Genomic DNA, 25,161 nt, shown 5'->3' with positions numbered 1-25,161 from the left:
AAAAACCACAGGGGCTGACCAATGCGACCGTCTCAGGTTTACAGCCAATTACCTCGGTTTTTGTGAGGACCTCAAAAGCGACAGTTTCCTAATCTGAGCGGGTAAAATATAATTAAAGAGTTAAAAAGAATAAATCAAACATTCGCTCGCTTTTAATGATGCTTAGATAATATCATTAAAACCTTTTTCATTTATGGAGTAAGATGAAATAACGAGGTAATACATATGAGAAAATGTATTTGATTTAATCTTGTTGTGTTGCGTAAAAGGAAAGACAGTAACACGCAAAGACCTTCACCCGTAATATTGGAAACCACCATTGGACCTTTAGTCGGGCTTACACAGTCAAGAGCAGTGAGTGATTTTTTGATTTTCTTTTGTTGTTCGATTCATATTAAAGGTCCCCTGAAATAGCCTTAGCCTTAAAGTTATGATGGTCTGTTCCAAAACAATGACAACATTTGCATTTAGGAGATATAAGCATTCAAAACTTACAGCCTCTCACTTCCTCTAAAATAGATCACAGATTTATGACATCACCGCGGACTTCAGTTTCTCATCAGATCTTCTGTCCAATCAAATGCTATCTAGAGTCCCGCCCCATAGCGTTACTTGGCTCAAACTGATACAGTCTGACTCCAAAGACGGTTGGCTCATTTTCATCCTCATCATCAGTCTACTATTGAATCCAACGTATCATCAGTGCTTGGATACGCTTGGATTGCTGTCAAGTACAACTTGCAGTCTTTGAGGTAAACTAAACACTATTGGCTATTTGAAAAGGGGGAGGAGCCATTCAATATGTCCCGCCTTCAGTGGAAATTACGTCAACGCATCATACAAAGCTGCGAATTCCAAGGCACTTCAGTGGGCCTTTAACCGCAGTAGGTACTGTATATTACACTGCTTTCACTTTAATACTCAGATCTAATATACACGTGCGATTTCTTTACTTGCCGTTTATGATCACAGACATAACCGACTGATATGGCTTTAAAACGCATGCAAATAATAACTTTCATGATGACGGAGAACTGATGAGAGATGATAATCAAAACCAAATTGATGTTTTGTTAGTTTTTGCAGAGTATCGGAGGCTCAAGCTATAGGCTCCGCCCTCTTATGGATAGGGGAGCAGCAGCTCATTTGCATTTAAAGATACAGGCATGAAAACAGCTTTTTTTGCTTTAACTCAAAAACTTTAACTTCACAGACACATTCTGGGGACACCTGATACTTCTATTACATCTTGTAAAAAGGGGCATAATAGGTCCCCTTTAAAATAGATACTATTATTGCTAAACAATCTTTTTAAGTTGTGGCCAGTGGCCAAAATAGTTCCAAATATTTCTCATATATGTATGTATGTATGTATGTATGTATGTATGTATGTATGCATGCATGTATATATGTATATATGTATATATATATATATATATATATATATATATATATATATATATATATATATATATATATATATATATATATATGTATGTATGTATATATATATATATATATACTGGTCAATATATATATAATTTATACATCAGTATTGACACAATGGGGTAAAACACTTTTGTTTTGCGTTAAGAAGGCAGGATTATCAGCTGATGCTGAATGACCAAATACTGATATACTGGTCAATCACTAGTCATTTACCAGCCATGTACAAACCACCCTATTGAACACTAAGAGGATTAGGACAGCAATCGCAATTCGACATGACACAGGCCCAGAGACATCAGCAAAACGCATCTATCCTCAGTGGTGATTTATACAGCAGCTCTTGCAGAACTGATGTTTGAATTCTTCATCCCAGGGATCATACTTGGCAACAGACCTTTCGTTTCTCATCCCTTCCACAATCTTGGGCTCTAAGGGACCGTCGTCATGGCAACAGCAAACCACTTGGAATGTGGGCCGGCTGGCTGCTGTTGCGAGCTTCTGAATGGGTTTTGACGGTTGCCTGTGGAAACTGAACCCTGAACACAGTTAGGGTGCACTGAAAGCAGGGATACTTCACCCTGGACGTCATACTTGGAGAAAGTTTCATAGTAGTCTCCCTCAAATTATATGTCAGGGAAAATGTGCAATCAGGTGGTCATTATCAAAAACCTGAAAGGGTGATGAGGGCCTCACATGGAGCAGAGCTGTTTTGTAGCACGATCAAGTGGTTTATTTTGTGATAATCACTGCCTGACTGAACATTATCTCACTTTTTACACAAGCTGCATGATTAATCATTAAAAGATGGCGATCTCGATTAAAACACCCACACAAACTTATTCCAAAAAAACAATGATTCGGCTCTGTCTACGGTAGCAATCAAAATAGAGCAAATCACCTTTTGAAAGTAACTTGAGGCTTGAAATAAAGATTGTATAAACATTGTTACACCAGTAGGTGGCGACAAGTGGCTGTTAAAAATGCATTTGTCATTGAATCATTCATTCAATCAAGCGATTTGTTCAAAAACGCTGATTCATCCAGTAATGAATCAAGTGAAGTCTTTTCATACGGCCCTATTTTAATGATCTAAGCGCATAGTCTAAAGCGCAGGGCGCAAGTGCACTTAGGGCATGTCCGAATCCACTTTTGCTAGTTTAACGACAGGAAAAATGCAGGGTTGTCTCCATTCTCTTAATGAGTAATGGGTGTGTTGTGGGCGTAACCTGAAATAAACCAACCAGAGTCTCCCATCTCCCATTCCCTTTAAAAGCCAGTTGTGCTCGCGCCATGGCGGATTCGCTATTTACATGACGGAATTTGAAAGCAGAAAAACTGAACACGTCTCCAGAGCGCAAACGGATCTGCTCGTGTGCCAGGTTAAAGCTGACCATCTACGGGACAAGCTGGATTCCACCATATCTTTATGTACACAATAATAATCTTTTACATTGTTATGCTTTTATTCTTAATATTTGGCATGTTTATGTGCCCTGTGTGTAATAAGCAGAGTGTACGCACATTGTGGACCCGCCTATAGGCGCACATTACTAACGCGCTCTTTAAATAACAAAAAAAATACTGCGCCAGTGACTTTAGACCAGGTTTCAGTTGGTCAATGGTTCAGTCTATTTCAGTTGCCTCAAAATAACAACACGCCAACAATGCGCCAGAACACACCTCGTTTTCAGACCAGCCGCCCATGGGCGCACAAATAGGTGCAAATGCATTTGCCATTTAAACAACGTGGTGCAGGACGTGAAAATGATAACTGCGTCGGGCTGAAACTAGAAAAACACACTTGCGTCGCGCTTGGCGCTGCATTGTGCCAGGTGTATATGATAGGGCCCATTGAATCATTCATTCTAGGGATGTCCCGATCAGGTTTTTTGTGCCCGCGATCCGATCAGAGCCATTGAATTGTGTGTATCTGCCGATACAAAGTCCCGATCCGACACTTGCATTTTCCTAGTGCTTGGTGCACACTTCAAGTACATTACAGTTATTAACTTGTGTCTGCTCAGGTCAAAGCCGAACGAGAGTCGCAGCACAGATCAGCAGCAGGACTGATTTCATTTATTACGTGATGAGAATGAGGAGAGCTGACTGACGGCAGAAGATTTGGTTTCAAACCTAAATGTAAAAGCACCTATTTGGCAATATTTTGGATTTAAACCCAATGCTAATAGGGAACCCACAACTGTTTTTCTAGTTGTGTTTTTCATAAAAAAATAATAGTGAACCCACCATTAAAGCAATTGCCGCCCACAAAGTGGCACTAATTCGATAAATTATTTTTAACAAAAAAAATAAAATATTTAAACTTATTAAAAATAGCAAACAATAGCAAAACACATAAATACTTTAATTGCATATACTGTAAATAACACTGCAGAATGCACGCATGTATGTCTGCCCAGCATGAACATACATCCAATACGCATCATTTGATAGGGATAAGCATCTGTGGTCATTCTGACTGCTGATTAAGCAATAGCTACCACCAAAAATCTTATCGTAACCAATCAGAAAGTTAAGAACCAGGTGTTTAGCTGCGAATATCAGAAAAAATTCCCCTAAGTGTATTAAATGTGTGGAGTAATGAGGGAGTCAGATTCCGGCGGTGGACTTGCCCTCAGATGCACCAGAGCTTATCTGAGATTCAATACATGACATCACTGCAGCCCACAAGCACACTCAGCATCTCGAACGGATCGAGTGTCATTCAACACGCCACATCAACCATCAAGGGAGCTATAGTGGGGAAAAGAGGAGAACAGCGATGTGAAGAAAAGAGAAAGAGAGAAAGAGAAAGATGATTCTGACAATCAATGGGTGGGACTGCCTAACTTCAGTTATTAATTATGGAGTAATATGAAAATACAAATCAGGACATGTTCCAAACAAGCTGGTGCGAGGAAGAACTTAAGGGGTGTTCACAGGCAATGAAAGGTTTGGTTGTTTAGTTGCACAATAATATAAAATTCAATTGATGCATCATCGTCTAGTTTACAAAGGCTCTGAAACGGATTCAGACTTTATAGAGTCTGAACTATATACATTTATAGATTTAGAAGAACACAAAATGTTCAAAAGTTTGGGGTCAGTAATTTTTTTTTTTTTAAAGAAATTAATACTTTTAATCAGCAAAAAGGCATTAAATTGATCATAAGTGACAGAAAGTAATTTATAATGTGACAAAAGATTTCCATTTAAAAATAAATGCTGTTCTTTTGAACTGTCCATTCATCAAACAATCCTAAAAAAATGGTTTCCACATTAATGTATAGCAGCAAAACGTGTTTTCAACATTGATAATAATCAGAAATGTTTCCTGAGCAGCAAATCAGCACAACAGAACGATTTTAACATATATTCACATAGAAAACAATTATTTTAAATTGTAGTCATTTTTCACAGTAATGGTGTTTGATGAAATAAATGCAGGCTTGGTGAGCAGAAGAGACTTCTTTCAAAAACCAAACTTTTCAGTGGTATTGTACATATACAGCTTTATTAAAGAGATCTTTAATTTCAACTCACGTGTAAAAAACATACCGTGACACTGATTTTGCTCTAATGTTACACTTACTTATTTGCTTTGAACGACAAGAATTTTTGGTGTCTGTCCATCAAATTCCAAATAAATATATTCACTTTTTTTCATTTTCCTTTGCAAAGTGTAGAATTCCATTCCTTTGATTTAATATAAAAAAATAAGTAGGCTATTGTAGACCGTTGCCATCATTTAAAATGACCCCTAGCATGATAAAAACAGGGTCATACTGATGACAGGCAGCAACAGAGCCGCTTTTATAACCAGAATAGCAGAAATGACCAGGTGGTCACGTCTCGAATATCTTCACCCCAACACATGCTCACTCCTACACAAATAGAGATGATTGAGTCAGAATCTAATATTTCACACACTTCGATCTGCGCTTTGATAACAGATGCTGTGTATTTTTATAAAGCAGTGTAGCTCAGATGGTGAGAACTTCATTTAAACCGGCTCCCCTTTGAGCTGACGTCTGCAACACCTAAAAATAGGCCGGCGTCAAAACAAGAGCACAGCGGAGCAAAGAGCAAAACACACACACACAAATATCAACCGAGAGATGCACAGTCAAACAGCAGGACCGGTTAAACCCACTGCTACACCGATATCTCTTATTAAATGGCTGAAACAAATATATATATATATATATATATATATATATATGGTCAAAAGTTTTAGATCGGTGAGATTTATGTTTTTAAAATAAGTCTCTTCTGCTCACCAAGGCTGCATTTATTTGATAAAAAACAATAATAATTTTTTAAAAAGTAATATTGTGAAATATGACAATTTATATGACAATTTTCAATTTTAATACATTTTAAAATGTAATTTTTTCCTCAGATGAAAGCTGAATTTTCAGCATCATTACTCCAGTCTTCAGTGTCACATGATCCTTCAGAAATCATTCTAATATGATGATTTTATGCTCATTCATTCTTATTTTCAATGTTGAAAACTGTTGTGTACAATTTTTTTTCTAAATTCTTTGATGAATAGAAAGTTCAAAAGAACAGCATTTATTTAAAATAGAATATTTTCTAACATTATAAATGTCTTTACTGTAACTTTTGATCAGTTTAACTCATCCTTGATGAATAAAAGTATTGATTTATATTTCTTTCCCCCCCCCCAAAATAAAATTAAAATGATTACTGACCCCAAACTTTTGAACGGTAGTGTTTAATGTTACAAATGCTTTCCATTTCAGATAAATGCTGTTCTTTTGAACTTTCTATTCAAAGAATTTTGAAAAGAAAATTTTACACAAAAAAAAAAAATACACATATACATATACATACATATATACATAATATACATATACACATATATTATATTATTTTTAATTGTTTATATTTAATGTAGCCTATATTATTCAGATACAAACTATAATTATTTAAATCATTCAGTTTCTTTTTTTTTAATTTTTTTTTTTTTTACTCAAAATTCTAAAAATACATTCGAATTCAATCCAGTAATTTATACCATTCATTTAGAAAACTACTCTGTCAACCGGTCCGGTCACAATTCTAACCCCAGGCTGATATCATTCTATCATTAAAACAGAACTCAGATAGAGACGTCACAGCACTGAAGTCCATGACTTCTCTTCTCACTGTACACAATACCAGATCTTCAGGCAAGAGCTTCAGTACATTATCTTTAATTAATCAAGTTCTTGTAAACGAGCCTGCTCTACTGGTTCAAAGTCAGCATAACTCGTCGCTTTCCACAGGAAGCTGTAAGATAACGCAGTTCTTGATCACTGATCTCTGAATCACTCGTTACATTATGCATGTGATGTTAAGCCACTGTCTTTTAAAGCATTAATTAGACAGCATGTGTTAATGGTCCTGGATGCAGACTGGATGAGTCTTGTATATTAGGCCTCTTATTACTGCATACTGTATAATTACGGCCACTGAAACTGCCTGAAGTTGTTAGTTTAAGAATATAATGAACAGAGTCATGATTCCTCAACACTGTCATACTAATACACCCTCATCACTGAATGACTGTTTATTCAGACGGTTTGTGCTTTGTACTATAAGCAGAAGATGGTCAGACTGGATTTCAGGGATGGGAATGGAGCAAATATTATTAACACACTTACACTTCCTCCTCAAGTTCAAAGCTGTTTTACAGACGAATGTTTACTTATTAAAACTACACTTCTGAGTCAACCTTGTTCTGTAAAATGCATGTTTATATGAATCATTTACATTTTCAGCCATACTCTACTGTTTAAAAGTTTGGGGTCTGTACGTTAATGTTATAAATCAGTCTTGTATGCTTAAAAAAGGACTTTCGATTTATGATAAAAAATATAAAACAGTAATATTTATGAAATATTGTAAAATCCAATTTATTCCTGTGATCAAAACTGCATTTTTTAGCATCATTACGCCAGTCTTCAGTGTCACATGATCCTTCAGAAATCAGTATAATATGATGATTTGATGCTCAGGAAACATTTATTATTATTATCAAAGTTGAAAACAGTTGTTCCTGCTTCATATTTTTGTTGAAACTGCATTTTTTTTTCAGGATTCTTTGATGAAAAAGTTCAAAAGAACAGCATTTATTTATCTTTTGTAACATTTTAAAGGTATTTGTCTCTTGATCATTTGAATGCATCCTTGGAGAATAAAAGTAATCTTAAAAAAAAAAAAAAAACTCCCTCATCGCAATAGGATAGTGTACATATTAAAACGTCCTAAAAATGTTTGGACATGTACAATAATACATTAACACAATTTTTTATGACATGCATCATGATAATACCATCCAAGTACCATTTTAATACCTTGGTACATGAATATAGTATTCATTCAGCTAAACTTAAATGTTGGAGATATATCGGTCAATGACGCTCACTGGAGTGAATGCAGATGTTTGAGAGTGTGTGTGTGTGTGTGTGTGTGTGTGTGTGTGTGTGTGTGTGTGTGTGTGTGTGTGTGTGTGTGTGTGTGTGTGTGTGTGTGTGTGTGGGAGATATAAATACAGTCTTCTGAACATGACCTGCTCGTGGAGAAGTTGCGTGTTGTGTAATGTCAGATGTCCAGACAGCTGCGGGGGGGCGGGGGGGACGTCCTCGTTTCCCCCCCACTGAACTACTGCAACTCTACACACACACACACACACACACGTGCATCTCAAGATATGTGGCTCTGACATAACAGCACACAATGAGAAACACCTGGAACTGTCAAATAACTGACACTTGCATTGCGTTCGTTTAATATCCTATTGATTACAAACAAGCAAGCAAATAGACATATGAAATGTCATCAGTTTCACTTTCACAAGCATACGTGCAGAAGCAAAACAGAGGCATATATTGCTACAAACAGTTGGATTGTCAAAGGATGTCCTTGTACGTGTCTAGAATCATGAGTCTGACCTGCCCGACTCCAGCTTTAGTGGAGAACCGCGAGAGACTGTGTGTTGTAGGCCTCAGTCTAACCCTTACATGAGCAAAGCTCATCAGAGAAGAACATGAATCAGGCTGATCCATCTTTATTAATGTGTGACTCAAGCCGTAAACAAGGTTGTGTCCTTGTGTTCTGACAATGTTCCCCAAATCTGAGGAGTGTGTTTTAGCTCTATGCCACTCAGACAGGAGGACCACCAGATCCAGACCCTGTCATGACCAGCCCGATCTCCAGGCCTGAACGCCTCGGAAAACCCTGTGAATGTGATCAAGAGGAAGACGGAGACGGAGACGGATGGCCACAAGCATCCGACAGAGCCGAGCTGATTCAATCTGTGTGGCAGGAGAGACATAAAGTCTCCCAAAGCAATGTGAGCGACTGGTAGAGACTACAGAGGATAAGACACATGAAAGCTGTGATTCGTGGAAATAAGAATTATTCCACCAAATATTGATTTCCTAAACATTAGTATTGTGTTGTTTAAAAATAAATATGAACTTGTTTTCTTTGCATTATTCAAGGACTAAAAACATGGCATATTTTATTTGTTTGTTATTTCGACCAAATGTCATAGTATGCATGTATGTATACCCTTTTTTTTTTTTTTTGACATTTTCTTTAAATGAGCATTTTTATGTTTTAAATTTTACACTTATCATCAGTGACATTTTTTAAAATAAGGCATTTCAATAACTGACTAATAAACTTTTTATTAAAGTGAAATAACTGAACCGAAACACAGGAGCCTGATAAAAATGCTTATTTAAAAGAAAAATGTCAGATGAACTTAGTTTTTGCATATGAAGTCTTAGCTATATAAAATCAGTACACAGACAAAAAGAAAACGCAAAGTTATATACTTTAAAACACTAAAAACTACACTAGTTGTATTTTCTGAAAGCTCGAAACAGCTTATTCCGGTTATGGAAAAAGTACAGTGAACATTCTGAAGAATATCTTTGTCTGCGTTTCTTAGATAAACAGGTTTGGATGTACATGAGGGTGAGTAAACACTAAACAGTGACAGCGCTTTCCTTTTTAGGTGTACGACTTTGAACCTTTCCAGAAGAAACTAAAATTCATGACATCTGCTCATAATGGCAAGGTTGTTCAGGTTTGCCCTGGTCACCTAAACCCGCACTCATGAGTGTAAGGGCCAGCAGCACAACACATCAGATACTCAAACACTGAATACTACACCGGCTCCTGGCCCGAGGAATGCTCTGGCTCTCAGCCATCAGATCGGCTGGATTCCTTCTCACTTACTCCAAGTTTCGTCCTGATCAATTACACACATCTCACATTGCCTGCACTGCAAGTGTATAGCAAGCAGTATAACAGACACTGCATCTCAGCATCTGGGCAAACAATGCCTTTTTCAACAACAAAACGCTCATTTGATAGCCTACTGAAATTACCTAAATCTCGCACACACAAAAATCATATTAAAACTGTTGAACAGACCAACCAGAGATATGAAGCATGTGGGATTTGCATTATCTGTCAATATTACAACATATAAACAAAGACACTGTAATATCTCTGAAAACATAATCAATATCAGTAATATTATGTGAAAGCTCATTAATAAACTCGCGGAGCATTGCATGTAAAATAACTTATTAATAAAAAAAATTAAAAAAATGTGCCCATATTAACTTCATCTCCATACATTTAAAATACAGAAAGCAATACAATGTCATCTTAAAGAAATACCAGAAGTTAAAACAGTGCATTTATAGCCTACTTTCAGAGATATTACCACAATCTCAGCCACGCAAATACTCACTATATGACATTACAAATTATGCAAAACGCATATTGCCAAGCAAAATATGTCATTATTATAACTTCTTTCAGGGATATTAACAAACATCATGTAATTACAAATGACAGAATTGAGCTGATGGGTCTAAATATGATTTTGAGGCTCATGCGCGCGCGCGCCTGATCATACGCGCAACTTGCAACATGTACAAACACCGCGGTGACGCGCACAGGGCTGTAACCTTTCACCTTTACTAACCCGTCTTAATGAATGACGTGCACAGACTGTTCCTAGTCAATACTCAATCGACCCATCCATACAATTAATCAAATAAAAATTTGCTTCGCCTACCTTATATATCTGTAAGCTACTGTATGATCCTGGATCAATGAGAAGAAACAATCACGTTCTGCCTCCAGTCATCCATTAAACGGGATCAGCTGCGCATATAATCCAATATAGTGCGTATGGTTAATATTCCAGAGCGTCAAGACGATGTTATGCGTTTAGAAATGTAAATAGACTTGCGACAGATGTACACAAACATGGCAGAGATACACAAATATCACACTGCCAAAACAAGCGAAACATTCATGGGCAGGAAGTGTCAGGTAGGATCCTTTGATCTAATCGACAGGTCAACTACCCAATCACACGTGTTGAACAAGATACAACCCCGCCCCCTACGAAGCGCTAGCCAATCGCGTTGAAGCACCGGGTCTATGTGAATTTGAAGTGGACGCGCAGGTGCATGTGAACAGTAGTGATGTCTTCCTCCGTCTCCTGATGTCCTGTAATTTAACACTCGAACATTTAATCAATCTTATTATAATCTTAACTAAATCACAAGCTCACAAATAAAAATGTGTACATTTTTATGATGCTATTTAATTTAACTTTACAGGCATTCTTTAAAGTGAAGTCATTCTGTGTTTGTGAAGTATCGATGTGATTTATTCTTTCCTTAGTAGTTTTTACATTATAATAATAATATGTGTGTGTGTGTGTGTGTGTGTGTGTGTGTGTGTGTGTGTGTGTGTGTGTGTGTGTGTGTGTGTGTGTGTGTGTGTGTGTGTGTGTGTGTGTGTGTGTGTGTGTGTGTGTGTTATTTAATCTTTCCTTTATACTTTTTTCCATGTGTGTGCATAGATAGATAGATAGATAGATAGATAGATAGATAGATAGATAGATAGATAGATAGATAGATAGATAGATAGATAGATAGATAGATAGATAAACATGGCACAGGAAAAGTAAATTATCTTAATAGTTAAATAGTAATCTGTATGCATGAGTTGAGACTGCCATCTACTGTCCAACACCTGAAATTAAAAAGCATTGCAACTCAAATACAAAATGAATAATAATTGTGGACACAATAGTTCTTTGTGCAACAAAACAGGATTTCCAGTACAAATAAAACATTTATTGCTAAACACATTTTTGTACAAATCTCACAAAGTTTCACAAAGTTCTTCTATAAGAAGAAAACACAACAGAAGCGTAAGTGGGAAATGAAGCCGCCCGGAAGGAAACCTTTTCTGATTATTACAGATTATTATGACAATCCTGTTGAGGTAGTGATCCATCCAACATCATAAAGCCTTGCCCAATGATTACGAAAATTTGGTCACTGGAGAATATATATTTTTATATAACCGTTTCCAAATTAATAACTCAAACAAACCAACATATAATCATATACATTTTTTTTTCCAGATTACATAATTAGCAATATAATTCTGTCAATAAAAGATCGGTTGCATTTTCTTTTCCACAAATATGTCTTGACTGACTTTAACAACAATAAAAGATGATCCTAACGTTACCGATTATTTAATTCTATATGATGGCCATATTTTCATCTGCGAGGCAAAAACCTTTACATGTTCTGTTTCTGCCTGTATGATTGTCACTTGTTTGTTCTGTTTGAGGCATATAGAAATTTGCACATTCATAATAAAAAACAAAAAAACAATTCAAACACTATTTACATACTGCAAATGAACAAAATCAAATGACAATTGCCAAAAAAGAATGTTTGAAATGTTCTTAAGAGTGTTATACCATCATATAGGCTAACACTTCCAGGTATAATTCAATAATCTAAGAAAAGCCCTATTTATTAGATCTAAAACTATAATAAAATGAGCTTACGTTTTGTTCTAATCCATGCTCATTTGTGTGTTAAAACTACGAAATACCACAGCATCTGAGGTATCGGTGTAACAGTTCAATCACAAACAGACCGTAATACCAAACTACTGAAAACCAGACATCCAGCCATCCATTCATGGCACATTCTGTACATTAGATTATTAAAACAATACAAGAAAACACACAACTGCTTCTCTGCTTTACAGCCCTTTCAAAAGTTGTCACTTTTTTATTGTTTGCTTTTTGTGCTCTTTTGATGTTGCATGACACGTTTGGTTTTGTGTGTGTGTGTGTGTGTGTGTAGTGAAACAATAAAGATGTGTTCTCAGTTTGACTTCACTGATATCTGATATTTACAAGTGGCTGTATTTGCTTTTTCACTCTTAAATCCACTTCAGTATACTGTAAATACAGATGCATTTAAAAAAAGATCATGTCCTGATCATATTTCACCCCCCAAAAGAAATAAATAATTAATAGCAAAAGCGATACAAAAAAAAAAGTTATATTTTGCATAAAGACAATTACTACCGTTGAAAAAGACATGTATTACAGTAATGAGAATATAATGAGAATTCCCATTTAGAATACTGAGAATTCCCAACAAACTAAACCGTAAAACATCGGAAAAAAAATTGTTGCATAATTATTTTATGCAAAATAGAACTTTTTTTTTGTTTTATGAAATATGACCTGGGCGTGTTTTTTTTTTGAGAGATTCACTCATACAGAGACAAACGTTTATAATATTTTACAATTATGGCACATTATAAAAAAACATTTGACTTGAAATGAACATCACACACGAGAATACTGTTTGCAGAAGGAGATGTCAATGCCATTTATGCAGCATTATGTGCGATTTTATTTGACTTTTTCCTTTTCTAAATCCTCCTAATAAATCTGTTGACTTTTGGAGCATAACATGGATTAGAACGGATTATCATCTGAAACAACCGCTGTTCTCTGTGAAATCCTATTTGGAGCGCTCTAGCTACAGCTGAGCAGTGAAATTATAGAGATCAGCAACAGAGTTAATGCCAAAACACAAACTCCAGCGCAACCAAAGCAAACGAAATCCAGCATAATGCTGCATATTACTCATATTACTATTTACACCAGATAAACACCTTGTTAAAATTTAGCACAAGTCCAAAGCGCTTAGCGAGGCGTATATAACCTGAATATTACGACAGCATTCAAGGCTCTTGTGTCTGTGGTAGAAGATGGTCATATTTATTCCTTTCGATATATAATATAATCACACGGTTCTGAGACATCAGAATGGCATTTCAGTCGACAGGAAATTTCACTTTAATAACATCTATTAATAAGAAAGTAAAAAGGGTCCATTTTGATTTAATGTTGCTTTAAATCATTCCATGAGGAAAGACTAGGCTATAGGTTTTCTGAGGGACACAAGCGACCAAACGTTGGGAATATTTAAAAAATGTTAACGCTTTCAAAAGAAGTCTATTATTCTGACCAAGGCTCCATTTATTTGATCAAACATACAGTAGAAACACTCATATTTCTCAATAATACTTTAATTTAAAATATGAAATACATGTTAAAATGTAATTTATTCCTGTGACCCATTACTCCAGTCTTCAGCGTCACATGATCCTTCAGAAATCATTCTGATATGATGATTTGCTGCTCTTTAACAAGAACCCTAATTAATAATTGAGCACCACTAATTGATAATACTTATCAATTAGCGGTGCTCAATTATTAATTAGGGTTCTTGTTAAAAGTTTTTGCTGCTGATTAATACTTTCATGGTAACGGTGATGCATTTTTTCAAGATTCTTTGACTTGAGTTCAAAGTTTTTGCATTTATTTAATAAAATTGAAATCTTTTGTAACATTATAAATGTCACTTTTGATCAATTTAATGCATCCTTGCTGAATAAAAGCATTCATTTCTTACTACAAATAGTAGTGCATCACAAATTCCACAAAAATATAGAGCAGTTTCTTGAGCAGCAAAGCACCATATTATAATGATTTCATATCGTGTTTTCTCATTTCTTAATATTCAACAATATTATTGAACTTACTGAACTTAGCGGGACGATGACATCATTTTTCGTAGAGCTGCTTTATAGATGAATTGCAGCCGAACAACAGCCGAAATGCATTATAATGCATAATGCATTATTGTATAAAGCGCTATAGAAATGATGCTGACTTGACTTGAGGATCATGTGACACTGAAGACTGGAGTCATGATGCTGCTTTGCATCACAGGAATAAATTACATTTTAAAACAGATTCGACAGTTCTTTAAAACTGTGCAAATATTTCAACCGTTTTTTACCGTATTTTTTGACAAAACGCAGCCGTGGTGAGAAGAAGAGACTTCTTTTAAAAGCATTGCAAAAACCGTATTTATTCCAAACCTCTGACCGGCAGTGCACACCTGACTAAACGAACTAAATCGAACTCCCAGAGGTTCTTGTATAAAATAAAAGCCAAAAAATACTCAATTTCCTACTGTATACAGCAGCTAATTTGGCATTCTGGTTAAGGATGCTTCCATGCGGAGGTTCCTCAGTGGTTCCTCCACTAGCAGATCTGTGAGGCGCGTCGGGTCTGCTGGGCTCTTGCACACGTGGAGGTGTGACGGTTGAAGCTGTCTCTCCACATGAAGCGTTTCGAGCACAGGCTGCACTCGTAGGGTTTAATGCCCGTGTGGATCTTCATGTGGCCCACCAAGTGATGCTTCATTTTGAAGCTTTTCCCGCAGACGGCGCACCCGAACGGCCTCAGACCCAGATGCATGCTCATGTGGCGGTCCCTCTGGCTTTTGTGCGTAAAACTTTTGCCACACTGACACGGATAGAGCTTATAAACCACTGAGGCGAACCCTGAGTGAGAGGTTTGCTCCTTTAGGCCACCGTCCACCGCCGCCTCATCTTGAGAAACATCCGCGCTTCCTTCTAGCTGCAGTTCATCCTTGGACGGAGGGTTGGAGAGCTCGTCTCCGGCTTGCGAAAAACCCTCCATGGAGGATCCGTAGAAGTCCGAGGGCTCTTCGTAAGTGCGATCTCCATCCAAACACTCCACTAATTTCTCATCAAAGCAATCCTCGGCCGCGCTGGGATTGTGACCGCTCTCATCCGAATCGTTTGCGGTGTGTTCAAACAGGCACGCTTCTCGATTCTGCCTCTCTGCTTTTATGTGCACCTTCTTTCTGTGTCCCATAATGCTCGGCGGCACATAGGCAGGTCTCGAGCACTGGCTTTCCATCGCATCCGACCCGTTCTCGCTGCTCGGATCATCTGGAGACGAGCAGCCGGCGCTTTCCAACGCTCCTGTTCCCAAAGCGGGAATCGAAAGGCCGTCGTCGACTAGGTCTTCCGCTTGACCTGCGGTCTGGACGTTGTCTTCGTTATCGGTGGCATAACCGTCACCTCTCGGAGAGGATCCGTGGTTGAAATTCCCAACGCTGCTGTTTTTCTTATTCCCAACTTCCAAAAGCTCAGTGCATTTGTCCACCACGTGCCACATCTGCAGGAAGCTAGCGGCCGTGAGGAAGGCCACCACCTCTCCCGACGGCACGGACAGCGCTCCGGTGTAACACGACAAGAGAAGCTGCTCGAAAACACACGGATGCATGACGTCCGGCAACACCACGCGAGCGCTGTTCTTCAGAAGCACCTGATCGCAGAAGTACGGGGAGCTGGCGGCCAGAACCGCGCGGTGAGCACGAAACTGATGGCCGCCGAGCGACACGATGAGGTCACACAGCTGTCCTCTCTGCCGCTGCTGGTTCAGTTTCTTCAGGAGGGAGCAGGAAAAATCCGGGAACTCCACGTGGAAGGAGTTTGCATCGGTCTCCATGGTTGTGTAGAAGTTAAACGCTCTAAGGAGAAGGCAGGACAGGTTAGTGTTGCTCAGAACCATCTATATGTAAACAGCATGTTTGTTCTGGAAGGGTTAAACAGCAATGCTACTTGCAAATTACAAAATGTTAATAATCGTATGATTGTGGACAGTCAGGAAAGAAAAATAAACAAGTTTCATTGTCCAGCCAAACTCTGTATTTTTGGTGCCAATATATCACTTGGTTATATGGCAAATATTAATATATTGTTTCATTTTGTCGGTAACTATGGTTTCCATGTCAACATTTTTTGTTAGGAATTCTTTTGTCATATGGTGAGATGTAAATGAGGACTATAAGTATAAGATTACAAAAACCACAGTGACATTATTTCTGGTGTCAAAATCCTCCACATGGAGAGATGAAATTAAGATTAAATAAAATCCTGAAAAAAGATCTATGTTTGTAGTCGAAGGAAAACTATTTTATGATCTTTTAAACTCGTGAACTGTCAAAATTCACACCTCTACATTGGAGATCAGGCTAACCTGCTATACTGTTAGCATATCAGGAGACTTTATGGATGTTAACAGGCGACAGAGACATTGTTGTTCATGAAAAAGACGCGTACATATTAGTACAGTTTTCTGCCTCACTCGCGATGTAATAAAAATGTCCGTCTTACCGTTTTCTGCATCACTTTATTCCGGTTTTCTGAAAGCTAGCCTGTCACCTCTCTCTCTTCCGAGAGCCAGAGCGCGCTGCGTGTCGCCTACGTCATCACGCACAGTCGCGTGGCGCAGGAAGAAATGTAAACAAACACGCCTACTTTCCGCCGGGTGCCAGATTGACTTTTTTTCCAGAATAGAATAGAATAGAATAGAATAGAATAGAATAGAATAGAATAGAATAGAATAGAATAGAAGAAAATAGAATAGAAGAAAATAGAAAAGAAAAGAAAAGAAAAGAAAAGAAAAGAAAAGAAAAGAAAAGAAAAGAAAAGAAGAGAAAAGAAAAAAATATTAATAAAATAAGAATAAAATGTAAAAAATTAATTTAAATGAAAACAAAACAAAATAATAAAACAAAATAAAATAAAATAAAATGAGAAAACAAAGGAAAACAAAACAAAAACAAAAAAGAATAAAAGAACAAAAAAGAAAAGAAAAGAAAAGAAAAATTTAAACAAAATAAAATAAAATAAAAACTTGTTAGAATAGGCTATGTTATGGTCATAATTACAGATATAATATTGCCAAAGTATCAATACAAATGTTATTTTATTTCAAAGTAAGTTCTTAAAAAGTGAAACAAGAAGTAAAGAAAGAAACCTTCAATATCTTGGGCCATCATTCGACTAAACGTCAAGTAAAGGCATAAACTGAGTGTTTTCACTCCTGATGAGCTTCATAGGATCTACTTTACAGGTAGGCTATCAACCACAGAAGGCCAATTACTCAAATGAATTTTTAAACATGATCAGACAGGTTGTTCGGGTTTTGGCTGGTGTGATCCTAATAAAAAAATTTAAAAAATAAAAATAAAAATGAATGAATGAATGTATTTTTAAACATTGCTCAGCAGGTGGCGCTATAGGATAAGCGTAGCAACAGACCTCTTTGGCCCAAACTTGATATCTCACAAAGGAGAACCGTTTCTTAAATGCATCATTGATCAAGCTTATCAATTTAAGTTATCTTAAAACGTATCATTAGCATGTAACACAAGGTTAGCATGTTTTATAAATACTGACCTTACTGACACTGTATATGTAATTGGTTGAATTAAGCTGAATACCTAAACAAGCAAAAATGAAAACAATACACAATTAGACCAGTGTACAATTACATATTATGTAAACAAAACCCTTGTTTGAAAATGATTTGAAATATTTCCACTATTAAAGAGACTAGCAGTCGTTGTTCTGTAGAGAAGAGAGTCTTTGTCATGTTGAGCTGAACGCTTGATCAGTCATTCCTGCAGTCACAGGTGCAAAGATCAGAGGATCCCGAGCTCTTCCAGGTGTGCCACACTCTCTCTCGTGCACAAAAGGCATCTGTCCATCATTTCATCTATCTATCCATCCATCCATCCATCGCTCTATATAATATGGGAGCTTGAAGAGTGATGGAAACTGGAAATATAACTAGAAATACCAACGTTTGCTCAGTTCAAGAGATTCATATTTATTATGTTGTTTGCTTTCTATATGCATGAATATCAATGTATGTAATCACTGTTATTGTTGAAACAGCTTTATATATGCTTTACCAAACAAACAAATTACACAGAATAATTCATTTTCTTTGTCCATGCTGACTTTCAGCATCACTGCAGGTCTTATGAAATATACATGTTGTCTTATAAAATTGCCCAGCTGTCAGAGTGTAACTGAGCTCATTTTGCTTACGATTGAGTCACATGATAATGTTATCATTCATACAGACACTATGAATATTATTCAGTTACCCATATATACTGAATCTTTCTGGAATGACGATAAATGTGACTATTTATTAGCCTATAATCTGATATATGTACACCTCATATAACTGCGGCTTGTCAAAATTGTCATGTGCTCAAGCCAGTGCTATTTTACTATCATTGATATACTATTATAGTTTTTATTAATGTTTAGAATTAGATTCTATTTTTATATTTTCTGTTTTTACTTTAAGCTTTTTCAGTCATTTTGTTGTGTTTTTTATGTCAAAAAATATGTCTATATATTATTTATTCATTTTTATTTAGTTATTTTAGTACTTCAACTTAAGCTAAATTAAAATAAGGAATTATTTTTATGGTTGTGGTTTTGGTTAATGGTAATAACCTTGACTCAGACAGATCCCAGTGTGAACCCAAACATTTCTAAACTGAATGATCTGAGCTGCCATTCATTTATACTCCTACTACACTGTAAAAATAATAATAATAATAATAATTATTATTATTATTATTATATACATATATATCAATATAAGTTAACTTTTGTTTCTGTTATTATTTTGTCCATTGCCATTAAAAAGTCCATTGTCCATTTTAAGTTCATTGTACTTAAAAATTTAAGGCTGCAAACTTTTTTTATTTTATTATTTTACAGTGTATACATCAACTATTGTGTTAGTTGTGTTTTTCCTTGTGTTATTTCTGCTTTAAGGAGTTTTAGGAGAAACATCTGTGGCAAAGTTGATGCTTCAGTTAAGTCTCTTGAGTTACAAAAGAACAACCACAAGCAATAAACTTTGTCTCTGGGGAAGCCGGAGTCTGTCTATAGATTGTCAGAGTTGGTTTAAAGATTAATATTATTCCAACTTTAACCTTCTCTGAAGCTCAATAGCCGTAAAACAATAAAAATCCCTTCCTTCAACTGTAAGAATGAGAGTGCAGAGGTTTGATTGGGTCGTCCAGGAAAAAAGAACAAGCTTCTGTCCATCACTCCACACCTTCAGCAGAAAATCAATGTGCCATTACATATCGTACCGAATCAATATTTTGATGGACACACTATCAAGGCGAGCGGTGACAGAAAACTCAATGGGGTTTATTATAGATCTCAGGAAAGCACAATGGTGTATGATTATATTCCTACCGGCAATCTCACCGATACTGACAGACAGCGACTGAAGCACAAAACATGGCATAACTCCGGAGAGACCTTGCCAACACTTAGCGTGCTCAGTCCTCCAAACTGCTCACGCTAGATCACACTGATCCTTGGTTTGCTTCGCTGGCCAATGAACTGCTCAAACAACATTTTATGGAGCATTAAAGGGATAGATCACCCAAAAATGAAAATTCTGTCATCAATTACTCATCCTCATGTCGTTCCAAACACGTAGGACTTTCGTTCATCTTTGTGATGAAATCTGAGCAATTTCTGTCCCTCCATTGACAGCTACGCAACTACCCCTTTGACGCTTCAAAAACATGAGAATGAACCTCATTGGTTCTTGCTGAAGCTCAAACGTGCTGCGTAACACGAGAATGAACCTCATTGGTTCTTGCTGAAGCTCAAACGTGCTGTGTAACACGAGAATGAACCTCGTTGGTTCTTGCTGAAGCTCAAACGTGCTGCGTAACATGAGAATGAACCTCATTGGTTCTTGCTGAAGCTCAAACGTGCTGCTTAACAGGAGAATGAACCTCATTGGTTCTTGCTGAAGCTCAAACGTGCTGTGTAACACGAGAATGAACCTCGTTGGTTCTTGCTGAAGCTCAAACGTGCTGCTTAACACGAGAATGAACCTCGTTGGTTCTTGCTGAAGCTCAAACGTGCTGCGTAACACGAGAATGAACCTCATTGGTTCTTGCTGAAGCTCAAACGTGCTGTGTAACACGAGAATGAACCTCGTTGGTTCTTGCTGAAGCTCAAACGTGCTGTGTAACACGAGAATGAACCTCGTTGGTTCTTGCTGAAGCTTAAACGTGCTGCTTAACAGGAGAATGAACCTCATTGGTTCTTGCTGAAGCTCAAACGTGCTGCTTAACACGAGAATGAACCTCGTTGGTTCTTGCTGAAGCTCAAACGTGCTGCGTAACACGAGAATGAACCTCATTGGTTCTTGCTGAAGCTCAAACGTGCTGTGTAACACGAGAATGAACCTCGTTGGTTCTTGCTGAAGCTCAAACGTGCTGCTTAACACGAGAATGAACCTCATTGGTTCTTGCTGAAGCTCAAACGTGCTGCGTAACACGAGAATGAACCTCGTTGGTTCTTGCTGAAGCTTAAACGTGCTGCGTAACACGAGAATGAACCTCGTTGGTTCTTGCTGAAGCTCAAACGTGCTGCGTAACACAAGAATGAACCTCGTTGGTTCTTGCTGAAGCTTAAACGTGCTGCTTAACAGGAGAATGAACCTCATTGGTTCTTGCTGAAGCTCAAACGTGCTGCTTAACAGGAGAATGAACCTCGTTGGTTCTTGCTGAAGCTCAAACGTGCTGCGTAACACGAGAATGAACCTCGTTGGTTCTTGCTGAAGCTCAAACGTGCTGCTTAACAGGAGAATGAACCTCGTTGGTTCTTGCTGAAGCTTAAACGTGCTGCTTAACAGGAGAATGAACCTCGTTGGTTCTTGCTGAAGCTTAAACGTGCTGCGTAACACGAGAATGAACCTCGTTGGTTCTTGCTGAAGCTCAAACGTGCTGCTTAACAGGAGAATGAACCTCGTTGGTTCTTGCTGAAGCTCAAACGTGCTGCGTAACACGAGAATGAACCCCGTTGGTTCTTGCTGAAGCTTAAACGTGCTGCTTAACAGGAGAATGAACCTCGTTGGTTCTTGCTGAAGCTTAAACGTGCTGCGTAACACGAGAATGAACCTCGTTGGTTCTTGCTGAAGCTCAAACGTGCTGCTTAACAGGAGAATGAACCTCGTTGGTTCTTGCTGAAGCTCAAACGTGCTGCGTAACACGAGAATGAACCCCGTTGGTTCTTGCTGAAGCTTAAACGTGCTGCTTAACAGGAGAATGAACCTCGTTGGTTCTTGCTGAAGCTTAAACGTGCTGCGTAACACGAGAATGAACCTCGTTGGTTCTTGCTGAAGCTCAAACGTGCTGCGTAACACGAGAATGAACCTCATTGGTTCTTGCTGAAGCTTAAACGTGCTGCTTAACAGGAGAATGAACCTCATTGGTTCTTGCTGAAGCTTAAACGTGCTGCGTAACACGAGAATGAACCTCGTTGGTTCTTGCTGAAGCTCAAACGTGCTGCTTAACAGGAGAATGAACCTCGTTGGTTCTTGCTGAAGCTTAAACGTGCTGCGTAACACAAGAATGAACCTCGTTGGTTCTTGCTGAAGCTCAAACGTGCTGCGTAACACGAGAATGAACCTCGTTGGTTCTTGCTGAAGCTCAAACGTGCTGCGTAACACAAGAATGAACCTCGTTGGTTCTTGCTGAAGCTTAAACGTGCTGCTTAACAGGAGAATGAACCTCGTTGGTTCTTGCTGAAGCTCAAACGTGCTGCGTAACACAAGAATGAACCTCATTGGTTCTTGCAGAAGCTCAAACGTGCTGCTTAACAGGAGAATGAACCTCGTTGGTTCTTGCTGAAGCTCAAACGTGCTGCGTAACACGAGAATGAACCCCGTTGGTTCTTGCTGAAGCTCAAACATGATGCGTAACACATGAGAATGACATTTAATGACATTTTATGTTCCGTCATAAAAATTATAAAAATCCGCTATTTAGAATTTTCCAAAATAGAATACTTTTCTGAACTCCTCCTAGATTGTTGGTCTGATTTACATCAATATCGGCTCAGATCATCTTCAGACCATGCTGGCAAAAAAAAAGAAAAAAAAAAAAGCTTTTTGATAGACCAAACCATTCCCGAATAATGCATCTGCAAATTTCATGGCATTCTGCCAAGCTGATTCTGCGGCTGTAACTCTATAATTACTTTAATTCTTCAATTGCTCTCAGCAATGCTTGCATTATTCATTGTGCTTGATTCTGCTTTGTTCTTTTCTGATGTTCTTTACTTTTTTTATTGCTTTTTTGGGGGGGAAAAACAAGAAAATAAGTTGCCAGACATCACATTTATTCCATAATCATTTCAAACATAAATTTTCTCCATTTATTCTCTAAAACGTTTTTTCATTGTTTGGACATGGTTGCTTGTCTAGACTTTTTTTTTTCTACTTGTACTCTTATGTTTGGACAATCCGGTGGCCACATATTGACTTACATAATTTCCACCATCATTATATTAAAACCACCACAATAAATCACATTTTCCACAGTATTTGATCACATCATTTAATTTATTTTCTTAGTATGTCAACAATTAATGTACACATAAATTACAAGGACATTCATCATTTTTCCTGCTAACAGTTTTTTTTACTGTATTTTTACCCCAATATCTGATTTACACCAGTTTTAGTTTGTGTTTTTTTCTTTGACATTTATGTTTCTCATAGTCACACATGCATATAATGGTCATTGTTTGGATTCTTTCCCCACTTGTACTATTGATGGCTGTCACGTGCACATGCTTCTCAGAAGTGCTGTTATTTTTGCTTTTTATTTATTTATTATTATTATTTATTTATTTAAAATTAGTGCAGAATGACAGAGTGCACCTTTAAATACTCATTTTGAAGAATTTTATCTATTTTAGAGACACATTCCGTGGAAAATCCCCAAATTTAGATAGCGTTTCAATCAGCTGTACACTCAGGACTCATCAGCTCCAATTGAGGGCTTAAGCTCAGTCCTGTGGGCTAATGGTTGGAGATGGACTCTGCATGCCACGACAGCACAGGTGAGACCGAGCTGTTCTTGCCCAGCCGAGCGCAGATCAAACCCCAGCCGTGGAGGAGGGCAGTCACCTGTGTCCACCTGCGGCTCTGGAATCAATAAGTCTGTCATCCCCGCTGATATTGGCCACAGTAATAGCGCCGGGCGATTAGGGCCACTTCCCTGGGTATTAACTGCATCTCTCATCCTCAGAGACCCGAGCCAAGCCGTGGAGAACAAAAGTCCGTTTGATAAGACCCAGGCCTTGTCTCACGTGAGCTGAAGGTGGAGCAGAACTCAGAATGACTGAGGGCTTTTGGCACGGAGGGAACTTAGATTGAAACCTACCAGCCATACTTCATAGAGCTTCATAGAGTTCAGGTTTGAGCTTCACAAATGCTGTTGTAAGAGGAGACTGTCCTGTGAGCAAGAAATTTTTTTTCTTTCTTCATACGTGCAAAAGAATCGGGAAGGACGGTTGGAAAAATGTGCCTGTGGCGACATTTCGGCAAAATGATTTTACATTGCTTCACTGTAAAAAAACACAAAAAAAACAGTATTTAAAAAAATGTATAGTTGGTATATTATATATAGTATGAAACAAAGATTACTGGAGTATTTTTTACAAGAAAATAGCCTACTATCTTAAAGGTTTTATATTTTACTTGTGTTACCATTTCTTTGTAATTATTTACGTTTCAATGTTAGTGGCGCTAAAATCCTGTTCAGTTTTATCTGAAAACGATGAACGTGAATCTGCAATCTGTAAGTATAGCTGCAGTTTGGAAATGAAATGTGCGATGAAATCTAACCGATAGTGTTAACAAAAGCAAATATGAGATAAAAATGCATGCTTAAGCAACCATATCATTTTAGCTTGCGTCAAGTCTTTGTGCTGTTTATCATGACTTTTTATCTTCACTTGACTCATGCAAATGCAATTCTGTTACACATGAGCAACTGAGGAAGTTTACTACGTCATATATGGAGCTGATTATGTGGTGCAAATCTCAAAATGTATTAGTAAAAAAAAAAAAAAAGCATGTTAAAATCATGCGCTTTGGTAAAAACATTTTGAGGTCAGAAGAACAGTTTGTGCAAGGAAAACAAGTCTTCATCAGTCCATAATCTATAATCATAGTTTATGTGAAAGGGTAATAAACATGTAAGTAGAATCCATTGTTCACCTGGAGCAGATCTAGAAAGATATTTGGAGCTGCAGATCCCTGGATGGAGAAGACTAGAGACAGGAACATCTGCTGGGATCTAGAGAGGCCCAGCTGGATATTCACTCACGGATTTGCACTTAAAGATGAAGATCTGAGGTCATGGGATAGAGTGCTGGGAAAGAAACACTCATTCACCTGTGAACTCAGAATCAAATTATGGCATATAGTACATGTACTGTATGAGCATGCAGATAAAAACAGATACAAATATATTTTTGTTCAATATGATGATTAGAAAGATGAAAGAATCCTGAAAAAATTATCATGGTTTCCTAAAAAATATGAAGCAGCACAACTGTTTTCAACATTGATAATAATCAGAAATGTTTCTAATAGCAAATCATCATATTAGAATGATTTCTGAAGGATCATGTGACACTGAAGACTGGAGTAATGATGCTGAAATTTTACATTTTTACATTTGACAATATAATCAAATAGAAAACAGTTATTTTGAATTGTAATAATATTTCACAATATTGTTGTTTTTCAAT

General features: G+C 37.4%; 2 protein-coding genes across 3 annotated transcripts in view; both read right to left on the bottom strand.

Moving 5' to 3' along the window:
• The window catches only part of LOC309499703 (ras-specific guanine nucleotide-releasing factor RalGPS1), a 156,733-nt gene extending 145,643 nt beyond the window's left edge, over positions 1 to 11,090 (bottom strand). Inside the window, exon 1 of one of the 2 annotated variants that reach the window (XM_082171110.1) lies at positions 10,562 to 11,090. The gene's annotated coding sequence lies outside the window, so the exon portion shown is untranslated. The remainder of the gene's footprint in view (positions 1 to 10,561) is intronic. The other variant, XM_082171109.1, reaches the window with a different exon arrangement.
• Positions 11,091 to 11,614: 524 nt separating this feature from the next.
• Positions 11,615 to 16,979, bottom strand: zbtb43 (zinc finger and BTB domain containing 43). The gene is made up of 2 exons (XM_082168727.1): positions 16,885 to 16,979; positions 11,615 to 16,238 (listed from the first exon to the last, which is right to left on the bottom strand). Exon 2 carries the CDS (start codon positions 16,214 to 16,216, stop codon positions 14,939 to 14,941), a length of 1,278 nt encoding a protein of 425 aa, XP_082024853.1. The 5' UTR covers positions 16,217 to 16,238; positions 16,885 to 16,979; the 3' UTR covers positions 11,615 to 14,938.
• Between the last annotated feature and the right edge of the window lie 8,182 nt (positions 16,980 to 25,161).

This window comes from Leuciscus leuciscus (genome assembly GCF_965113295.1).
Source record: "Leuciscus leuciscus genome assembly, chromosome: 5".
NCBI classification, from domain to species: domain Eukaryota; kingdom Metazoa; phylum Chordata; class Actinopteri; order Cypriniformes; family Leuciscidae; genus Leuciscus; species Leuciscus leuciscus.
This window is presented reverse-complemented; position numbering and strand designations above follow the sequence as displayed.

Excerpts from the sequence above, each read along its gene's own strand:
- zbtb43 (XM_082168727.1), bottom strand. The coding sequence starts at position 16,216 with ATGGAGACCGATGCAAACTCCTTCCACGTGGAGTTCCCGGATTTTTCC.